Source organism: Octodon degus, unplaced genomic scaffold (assembly GCF_000260255.1).
Source record: "Octodon degus isolate 3935 unplaced genomic scaffold, OctDeg1.0 scaffold00136, whole genome shotgun sequence".
NCBI classification, from domain to species: domain Eukaryota; kingdom Metazoa; phylum Chordata; class Mammalia; order Rodentia; family Octodontidae; genus Octodon; species Octodon degus.
In genome coordinates, this window is record NW_004524712.1 from 1,734,511 (window position 1) to 1,745,293 (window position 10,783).

The 10,783-nt window shown below is 42.8% G+C and overlaps 1 protein-coding gene and 1 pseudogene across 1 annotated transcript in view; one reads left to right on the top strand and one right to left on the bottom strand.

Annotated features, from left to right (window-relative positions):
• Positions 1-597: 597 nt before the first annotated feature.
• LOC111812686 lies at positions 598-808 on the bottom strand (annotated as a pseudogene).
• A 1,645-nt stretch (positions 809-2,453) lies between these two features.
• Positions 2,454-10,783, top strand: part of Stt3a (STT3A, catalytic subunit of the oligosaccharyltransferase complex) — a 32,432-nt gene continuing 24,102 nt past the window's right edge. Inside the window, exons 1-5 of the mRNA XM_004641387.3 lie at positions 2,454-2,541; positions 5,210-5,336; positions 6,532-6,592; positions 9,700-9,821; positions 10,207-10,352. Coding sequence (XP_004641444.1) covers positions 5,249-5,336; positions 6,532-6,592; positions 9,700-9,821; positions 10,207-10,352 — 417 coding nt within the window. The 5' untranslated portion in view covers positions 2,454-2,541; positions 5,210-5,248. The remainder of the gene's footprint in view (positions 2,542-5,209; positions 5,337-6,531; positions 6,593-9,699; positions 9,822-10,206; positions 10,353-10,783) is intronic.

Consider the following 10,783-nt stretch of genomic DNA (forward strand, 5'->3'; position numbering starts at 1 on the left):
TTTTGAGATAGGGTATCTTAAAAGTTGACCAGGCTGAGCTCAACCATACTATCTTAAGTCAGACTTCCAGAGTGGGACATGATGCCCATTTTATATTAATTTTTCTGACTTTGTTTTTCTTTTAACCTTTATTTTTGGTACGGGGAATAGAACGCAGGAGCTTATGCTTACTAGACAAGCTCTTATGCCACTGAGCTGTCTCCCTGGCCCTATGCTTAGGTTTTTAATACCCCTCCAGATATGACCCTCCAGTACTGAGGGCTGAGCCCGGGGATCACAAAGCCACACACGCAGCACTTTTTACTATTTTGAGACAGGGTTTTGCTAAATTTCCTCAAAAATTCATGTCTCAAGTAGCTAGAATCATAGGTGTGATCCATCATGCCTAGTTTAAGCTCTCAGTGGTGTACTTCTGAAAAAGATGACTTAATTTATCACCTAAAAAGTAAATGTCGGGGCCGGGGAAATGGCTCAGTAGAATAAGCACTTCCCTGGCAAGCACAAGAGCCTGAGTTCAATCTCTGGTTCTACAAAAAAAAAAAAAAAAAAAAGTAAATGTATTCCCTTTACAAATATGTTCAATTTTTTTTTTTTTTTTTAAACATGGAATGCTTCACAAATTTGTGTGTCATCCTTGCACAGGGACCATGCTAATCTTCTGTTTTTGTTTTTTTTTTTTTCAGAATGAGGGATTGAATTCAGGTCCTTGAGCTTGCCAGGGAAGCGCTTACTCCACTGAGCCATCTCCATAGCCCTAATCTTCTCTGTATCATTCCAATTTTAGTATATGTGCTGCTGAAGAGAGCACTGTTCAATAATTTTTTTAAAGAGAATGATAACATCTTATTATTCTTCACAGTACTTTTTAAAAAATTTATTTATTTATTTATTTTTTGGCGGAACAGGGGATTGAACTCAGATCCTTGCGTTTGCCAGTCAAGCGCTTGTCCTACTGAGCCATCTCCCCGGCCCCTTTTTTAAATTTAAAAAGGAATCTAATTTCTTTTTTTGGGTGGGGGTAGAGGGACCATGGCTTGAACTCAGGACAGTGTGCTTGCCAGACAGGTGCTTGTGCGGCTGAGCTATACCCTGGGCTCTTCTACATTTTACTTAAAAACATTTTTTTTTTTTTTTTTTAAGAAAAAACTTGTTCTGAGGACTGAATACTTACCATGAAAACAGAATAAAGGAGTTCTATTTATTCCTGCCAGTTCAGGGGTAAGCCTTGTCCTGTGATCTTTTAAGACGACACACATGACTTTAAAGCACTTACTGGGGGCTGGGGAGATAGCTCAGTAGAATAAGCGCTTGCCTGGCAAGCACAGTGTCCTGAGTTCGATCCCCAGTACCTAAACAAAACACTTGTTGGAATCCCACCCTTTCAGGTTTGGGGGCTCTTGGTGAGAGTATAAATGGGGAGCCCTGTGGCAGTGGCATCCCGACAATGGGTGGACACCCTCTCGCCTTTTTTTTTTTTGGTAGGACAGTTTCAATAATTAACACATCCCCCTTGCCTTTTAAGAGTAGGAACATTTATTGGACTAGAGGGATAGGCGGGTCCCGAGTGGGCGGCCCAGATGCCCCCTTCTTCCGTGCAGCGTGGAAGGTGCGAGCATTCATCGGTGTGTGGGCGCGTGCGTCGGAGTCGCAGCAGGCGGGTGCAACTGCTCCCTTCCCTGCCGGCCGTGGCCAGCGTATTGCTGGAGGAAGGGGAAGGCAGGGCGGGGCAGGGACGCAGCTCTGGGGCTTAGGTTGCGGGCGGCGGATCGCGCAAGGCCGGTCGCGGGCGGCGCGGGCTCCCGCCGAGCCCCAGCACCCTCGCAGACCTCGCAGGGCTGCGGGACGGGAAGTGCCTCCGGAAATATGCCATATTGTCTACGGCAGTTTCGGGAGAGTAGTACAACCCCAGCAAATCACGGCCAAATCTTGTCTGTAAAAATGGAACGGTCTGGCCCAGGACGCGTCCGCTCTCTTCGAGACTAGGCAGAGCCACTCTTGGCCTCTCTTAGCCCTTCACTAGACAAAGGCCCGCCTCTACCTTAAGATAAAAAGACAGCTTCCAGAACCTGCATTTTGGGATCTTCTCGGCCGGTTCCTCAGCGTAGTTTCCGCTTCTGGTCATGTGGCTCGGTAATCGGCCACCGCAGCCTACGGAGCCCCCTTCCCAGTCCACCGACCGACACGTCACTGCTCGGCTCTCAACCAAACTTCCCCGAACAGGTTCTTTCCGCGCGCTTCACTCTCACGCGCCGGCCTATGATCGCTCAGTGGGAGTTCATAGTCCCGCCCCCACGGTACTAAGTGATATCTTTACTGACCAATTGAAAAGTGAAAGCCCGACTTTATCCCCGCCTCAGAATCTGACTGACAAGGACACAGTCCTATCCCTTCCCAAAATGGCATATTGGCCGGAAGCCATCCAATAGGGAGTGGTCCGGGAGGCGGAGCCGGCCCCCAGGGTTGGGTGCGCCACTGAGCGGATGGCAGAGGGAGCGGAGTGGCTTCCCGAGGAACGCTGGCTGGCTGAGGAGGCCGTAGGCTGTAAGTTGAGAATTAGCTGCAAGTACTGTCCAGGATGTTGCTTGAGCGAGCGAAGCGCAGGAAGCAGGACTCTAGAAGGTGGTGGGAGGCAGATCTTCGGGCCTTTAGAGCAGGGGGTGTGAAGTGTGGTGTGGGGACCTCGTGGACTGGAAGGATGTGGCGCCTCTGGGGAAGGCAGCTGAGGGAGAGTCGTGGGACGGGGCGTGCACTTAGCTCTGGAAAGCTTGGGAAGGACTGCGGCCAGGAACTAGGGTGTCGAGGGGGGTTCAGGCGGCGGGTGCTGAGGTGGTGGGGGTCCTGCGGGGGGCGGGGTCAGAGGCGGTCCCTTCCACGGGGCTGGGGAGGACAGGCGGGTGGGACCTGCCGCAGAGAGGCGAGGGAAGAAGGGGCAAGGACGCGGGGCTGGGGAGCTTGCCGTCTCGGCGTCTCGGCCTGGGTGGGACAGATGTCAAGCCTTGGCGGACACAGTTGAGGAGGAGCGAGCTCCTGACTTCTTAAGAAAAGTGTATTTGTCGTTATTTGCTTTGGTGGCGTGCGAAATGACCAGCGAGCACACGATGAAAACTCCCTTGAGGTCTGGCCTTAAATTACCAACTCCTGCGCTCGGTTTTCAGGCGCTGCCGCTCTTTCCATGTTTACTCTTCCAGGTGTGTGCATCTTGTCAACTCAGTGGTGCAGAGTCTTCTCTTTCAGCCGATCCTGAAAGCTTGCACAAACTTGAGATAGAGGGCTGGGTTGTTGGCTTCTTGTACTTAGGGTTTTGATTCCATGATAAGGTTTTCCTTCGGGATTATAATTAAATACACAGCTAACGCTCCTCCCCTGGGACAGTTAATTATAGAAAAGATGTTTGACGTCTCGGTGTTGGCGCTAGAAATGTGTGATTCTTCATGCCTTCTATTTAGACCAGAGTATTTTTTTCTTCTCCTTTTGCTCCAATAGTAGTGAGAAAAAGATCAGGAATAGTGGAAAAAAAAAATTTCACTGCAGTTTTGAACAGTGTTGTTATATTTTTTTCCCTTAGGCCCTCACTAGCTTGTGGTTTAATAGTATAATTTTGTCTAGTACTGAAATAGGTAACTTGCTATGGTATTAGGTAACTCTTGCCCATATTTTTTTGTGGTACCAGGTATTGAACTCAGGACTCTGCACTTGCCAGGCAAGCACTTATTCTACTGAGCTGTCTCCCTGGCCCCCTAGTGGTTACCATTCTGAACTTCTTTATTTAAGAACTTTTTTGTTTGTTTTGTTGGTTAGTGAGAAGGTCTTGTTTTGTAGTGGCTGGTCTTGAACTTCCAGTGTAGCCAAGGCTGGCCTTGAACTCAGGGAGATCCTTGTGCCTCAGCCTCCCAAGTGTTTGGAATAGTGGCAGGCACCAGTACTCCCAATTTGTTCTAAACTCTTCGCAAAGAGTTAACATTTTAGTCTAGCCCTTGCTTTTCTCCTTCAATAGGAAAAATTTCTTTTCTTTTCCTTTCAGATTATTATCTGGTACTATAAACTGTGTCATGAAATCAGTCACCTAGATTGGTTTCAATTACAGAGACACTTTGAAACAGAAAGAGTTGAACAGTAATTACAGTGTGGCAAATCAGATTGAAAGTACAGTGATCCATTTTTTTTTAACTTCTCTCTTTTTAAAAAAATTTTTTTTTGGTACCGGGGATCAAACTTGGGACCTTGCGCTTGCCAGGTAGGCACTTATGCTGCCAAACTATATCCCCAGCCTTCTCTCTTGAGTGCATGACTGCATCTACATTATTGTCAATCATATATATTTTTTTAAGTACTGTAGACTGAACTCAGGGCCTTCACATGTCCCCAGGCCTTTAAGAGCATTAAAAAAACATTTTTTTAGACAGCATCTTGCCAAGTCACTAAATTATGTGGGCTGGTCTTGGACTTAACCGGGGATTGAACTCAGGCCCTTGAGCTTGCCAGGGAAGCACTTATTCCACTGAGCCATCTCCCTGGCCCCTGGTCTTGAACTTTTTTTTTTTTTTTTAAATTTTATTTTTTTGGTCTTGAACTTTTGATCTGCCTACTTTAGCCTTTCTGAGTGCTAGGATTGTAGGACTGTAGGTGTGCATCACTGTGCCTGGCCAGACATACTGTTTAGTTGATTCTGCAACCCCAGTGAAATTTGGAGCAGTATGAAGCTTATAGTCAGTGAGCTGAGACTTCGAATTAGGGTTGGAAATTGTGCTCATTTAGTCATGACTTTATCTCTTTGTGCTTTTACTTCTATACCTACTTTTTGTTTACTTTTCCTCTCCCATATATTCTTACTTTTTCTCACATACTGTTTCTCTGTATCATTTCCATCTTTTGGTTTTTTAGACCTTTTCCTTCCACCGGTTTTTCTCTTTTATTTACATTTCTATTTTACTCATGTTGTGCTTATATACTTGTTAGTTGTGAGGGTGTGGGAACAGAATTGTGGGTGGTATATTTGATCACTACTTTTTAGTCTTGAACATGGACTGACTTATGTCTGCTTCCTTGCCAGGAGGTTATACTTCAAGGAGGCTTGGGAATGGGTCTGACCCTTTTTGATGTGTTCCCTAGCTAATTCGTCCATTGTAGTTCTACCATAAGATAGGAAAGTCAATGTATTAAATAAATTGAAGGCATTCAGTATTGTAAGGTCTTAACTCTTCCATTTTAGTTCTTTGTGTGTCACCTGTTGCCACCTGTTAATGTCAAGATGACTAAGCTTGGATTTTTGCGGTTGTCCTATGAGAAGCAGGACACACTTCTGAAGCTTCTCATTCTGTCCATGGCTGCTGTGTTATGTGAGTGTGCATGTGGGTCTTTATTTCTTTGGGGATGGAAAGAAGAAAATCTCAAGAAAAATCGAAAATAACTTTCTTAAAATGCCTTGTTTGGGGCCGGGGAGATGGCTCAGTAGAATAAGTGTTTCCCTGGCAAGTGTGAGGGCCTGAGTTCAATCCCTGGTTCTGAAAAAAAAAAAAAAGAAAAGCCTTGTTCTTTTAGCAGATTTCTGGGGGCATTTTGTTTTATTTTTGGGGCTGGGGGATAGGGCCTTGCTTTGCAGTTCAAACTGTTCTTAAACTCACTTTATAGCCCAGGCTAGCCTCAAACTCGTGATCCTCCTACCCGAGCTTCCCTAGTGCTAGGATTATAGGTGTACACTAACATGCCCCGCTTAGCAGATTATTATTCTTGTTACTATTCCCCATCAGGATAATTTTGTGCAGACAAAATAAAAGAAACATAAGAAATATGAAGGGGAAGAAAAAAAGAAATGTGAAAGGGCTACCTGGGAAGCATGTTGTGCTCATTCTACTTTCTCATAGGGCTGAAAGATACTGGGGACCACTGGCTACTGATTTCTGTAAAAGACAGTTGTTTAGGTGGCTATCTTAGTGCTATTTTTTTGTTTTTTGTTTTTTTGAGACAATGTCTTACTGTAGTTTAGCTGGCCTTGAACTCACTATGTAGCCCAGGCTGGCCTCAAACTCAAGGCAATCCTCCTGCCTCAGCCTTCTAAGTACTGGGATCACAGGCATGATGTGCTTGGCTTATGGGAAGTCTTTTTGAGAATGCAATTCTGATTTTAGATTTCTGACTCTTCACGAGTCATAAATATGGTTTTGATTGACATACCTCATCATTTGCTCCAAAGTTAAGTAGTGCTAATATGTGCATGGAGCTCTCTGTACCATGTAAAGGGTGACTGTGTGAGTTCAGCTCAGTATTGATAGGTGAGTATAATGTTACAAGTTTTGTATAATATATTACGTAGTTAAATGTGTCTTACGTAAGTGGAAAATGTAGATGGCATTGCTCGGCTAATTTTGTTTTCTCTGTGGGGAGAGATGGATAAAGACTTAATTCGGGATTATTTTATATTTCCTGTGAGCCTGTGCCACATAATTTTATTTTCTCTATAAGATTTATGGGTCATCTGCTGTTGCTCTTTCATTGCACATTGCCATAAAAATATTCATTCTCTGATTTTTGTAGCTTTCTCCACTCGTCTTTTTGCTGTCCTGAGATTTGAAAGTGTTATCCATGAGTTCGATCCGTGAGTACCTTTGCTTGGTCTGGTGTTATTTGGGAGGCATTCAGATTCATGGCTTTCAGATTAAATTCCATCAGTTTTCAGTGAAAAGGGTGTTTTCAGTGCAATTAAAGGCAGAATCCTTCAAGTTCTCCATAGAAATAATCATCTCTTCGAAACATTGCTGTTGCAATGTGCAGGTGAGTCTTATAAACAGAAAATGTGAGTGGTATTGATCTGCTGAGGCCAAAAAAGCTTGGCTTCTCAGTATGACCAACCATTAGTGATATAGATTGAGGGCCTGGTGTATATTCAAGGCTTGAAAGAGAATTATAAATCATGAACTTGTAGTCTCTGACTTTTTGTGGTTCCTTTCTGTTTAGCTGTTTATAGAGTAGAAATTGGACTTATTGTTACATTCTAAAGCATTAAGAAATATAATATTGGGGCCAGGGAGATGGCTCAGTAAAATAAGTGCTGGGCCTGAGTTCAGTCCCCGGTTCCGAAAAAAAAAAAAGAAATGAAAAGAAATATATTAAAGCTGAGATTGATTAGGGATTTTCTTTATTGGATTTAAAATGATATTGGGGTGGGGCCAGGGAGATGGCTCAGTAGAATAAGCACTTGCCTGGCAAGTGCAAGGGTCTGAGTTCAATCCCTGGTCTGGAAAAAAAAAAAATGATATTGGGGAAACCCCTATTTTTTAATTTTTATTTTTTCTTCTTTGCTGGCAGTCCTAGGGATTGAACTCTGGCCTTTTGCCAGCAAGGCAAAAACTACCTCTGAGTCACATCCCTGGCCCAGTTTTCTTTTTTTTTGTATGGGCCTTGGTACTAAGCTACGCCCCCCAGTCCCTTTTGTAAATTTATTTTGAGACAGGGTCTCATTAAACTGCCCAGGTTAGGCTCAATTTTTTTTTTTTTGGTGGTACCATGTATCAAACTCAGGACCTTGTGCTTGCCAGGCAAGCGCTTATTCCACTGAGTTATCTCCCCAGAAGGTTCAAATTTTTGGTAGTCTTTTTTTAGCCTCTCAGAATGTGTGGGTTATAGGCATGTGTCATCATGCCTGGCTCTCAGTAGTTTTAATAACATTTACTAAGCATTTGTTTTATTTCAATAAGAGTTTTATAGATTTTGTTAAGTCCTTACCACAGTCCTATGAGAAGTAGCTAATTTCATCCCTTTTTACATATGAAAAGACTTAGGTTGGGGGAAGTTGTCCAAAGTTGTACATTTAGTAAATACAGGAGTCAAGATTTCAATGTAGTTTTGTCTCACTCCTGAGATTGCAGTCATTGTTATATTTTCTAAAACTAGGGCTTATGGAAAGGCAGGATCATAGATTCTTAAAAATCAGGTATTCACCTGTGGAGCACTGAGTGCAAAGTTGAATGCCTGTACCTGTTTGCAGATTTATCATTTTGTTTTGTGTAGATAGCTGAAAGAATTTAGAGGCATCTCAGATATTCTCTCTTGGGCCTCCAAAGACATTGTGTATTATTTTCTCTTGATTGAGGAAACTCATCCTTTATTTTTTTTTCTTTTTTGGAGGGTGGGTACCAGGAATCAAACTCAGGATCTTGCACTTGCCAGGTTAGAGCTGTGCCTTTGAGCTATATCCCTAGCTCTCCTTTTTTTCTTTTTTCTTTTTTTTGCAGAACTGGGGATTGAACTCAGGTCCTTGTGCTTGCCAGGCAAGCGCTTATTCTACTGAGCCATCTCCCCAGCCCCTCTCCTTTTTTTCTTGATGAGAGTATTATAACTCTTTCTTAGACCCTCTAGATGAGCAAATGTTAAGGTAAGAGGGCCAGGGAAAACCAAGAAATGTGCTCTATAGTCACAGAACTGGAAGGAATCATAAAGATTATGTGATTTGACCCTTTTGCTGAGGACATGTTCCGAGTTCTCAGCAGGACAGGCCCATTCCAAACCTGTCCCACTGACCTACACTAACTCTCACTAGCTTCCTACTGGAAAGTAGAGGACACAATTCTGACATGTCAGCTGCCTGTTGCCCTCAAACCTTCTGCCTCTTGACTGTAACAAAAGTAACATTTATCAGTGATGAATGGAAGGGTAGAGATTTCTGCCATTTGTTGCTTCTACTTAGTTCAGTTGCCAAACCTTCACTGACCAAAGAGAAAATAGGCTTAGGTAGATGGGCAGGGAGGATATTTGTATTTTGTTGGTTTTTTTGAGACAGAGTCTTGCTATAGTTCAGGCTGCCACTGAATTCACTGTATAGCCCAGGCTGGCCACAAACTTGTGGTAATCCTCCTGCCTCAGCCTCCTGAGTGCTGAGATTACAGACATGTATCACCCTACCCAACTTTGGTAGGAGGGCTAGTCATTTAAGTAATTAAACTATTGCCAGTTTGACATATTTTTTTTAATTCCTTTCTTTTTTTTTTTTTATTATTTCCTTTTAAATGGTAAATGTATAAGGCCTTACCTAACTTAGACCTAAAGAAATGTCTTTTAAAAAAAAAAAAAAAAAAAGAAATGTCTTTTCATATATAACACTTGAGCATTTCATATCATGTATTTTTTATGCAATCTGATTTTTTGCTATAATGTAGGTGGCATTCAGATATACTTGAAATGACATGAGTAGACCTTATAAGTTTAAACCCAATAGTTTGTGTTATGGTGTGGACTGAATCATTTTCACCCCACATACAGGGTTATATCAGCATCTTTAAAGGTATTCATCCCTTGAAGTTACCATGTGTCCTTGTGTGTGGTTCAGAGATCTTTTTGTGTTCCTTGTCACTTGAAATGGGCAAAATTTACTGGTACCCACATCTCAGTGGTCTTGTCTTATTGGCATTTTATCTCTCTTGATAGGTCTTGTCACCTACCACATGCCAGGCTGGTAAATTATCCTGCTTGAATGCTTGTGGTGACATTGGGCTCCAAGGTTATTTCTTTAAGGAAAAAACTATTCGTCAGTTGCAACATGAATGAAGTACAGATAACACATCTGGTACTGTAGTGAGTTTGGGTAGCAGGCTGACCTAGTCAGATTATAAGTTCCTCAGTGCTAGAGCCTGAAGAGCATATTTCACTTCAGATTAGTATTTGCTTAGGAAGAAGAAGAGATACAGGCCTTTATTTTTCCTGCCGCAGGTACTTCAATTATCGGACTACCCGGTTTTTAGCTGAGGAGGGATTTTATAAATTCCACAACTGGTTTGATGACCGGGCCTGGTATCCTTTGGGCCGAATCATTGGAGGAACAATTTATCCAGGTGAGAGGAACAGGATTTTTTGTTTTTCAGTAAGGCATAGTATTTATATGTACGTTAGAAAACAACTTCTTTTATTTCTAATAGCTTCACTAGATGACACTTGTAATTTCATTCCGATGATAGATTTCCAAAAGCAGATCATACATAAAGACAGGAGAACATGTGTGAGAGAATGGAGAGAGATAGTTTTTTGTACATTCTGGATTTCCAGTTAAATCCTTAGGAGGGAAATTTAGAGGCCTGCCCCAGTTGCTGAGATGGTGTTCTTGTGGTTTGTCAAGATTGCTGTGGTCACTTTATTGATAATTAAATTGGTCCCGTCTCTTTCCCTTAGGTTCTTTATGTTACCAGGACAACCTAATGGAGTTTCTTCTTCCTGTTGCAGGCTTAATGATCACTTCTGCTGCAATCTACCATGTTCTTCATTTTTTCCACATCACCATCGACATTCGGAATGTCTGTGTGTTCCTGGCCCCTCTCTTCTCCTCTTTCACTACCATCGTCACGTACCACCTTACCAAAGAGCTCAAGGTGAAGGATTTGGGGTGGCAAGAGGCTTGGGAATGAATGCTGTTGAACCTCTCTAGTAGGTGCTGGAGGGTAGGAGACTGACAGCCTTACAAGCAAGAAAAAGAGAGGCTAAGGACAGTGTCTGCTGGGCTGAATTAATTTGGTTTAGTCCAAGCTTTCCCTGGAATATATGGTTCCTTATCATCAGCAAGTGTTTGTTCTTATGAGAGGACATTTGAAAGTCAAATGTAAATTGCTACATGAAGGGGAAATCAACCATGTGAAATGGAAATGTTAGGTTTAGATATTTATGTTTTTGCTGGAGATCAAACCCAGGACCCAGGGTCCTACACATGCTAGGCAAGTGCTCAGTTACTGAGCTGAGATGTAGATTTTGAAGCCCTGAAAATGTAAGGGAAAGGGAAAAACAAAATCTACGTGAATTCTTAAAA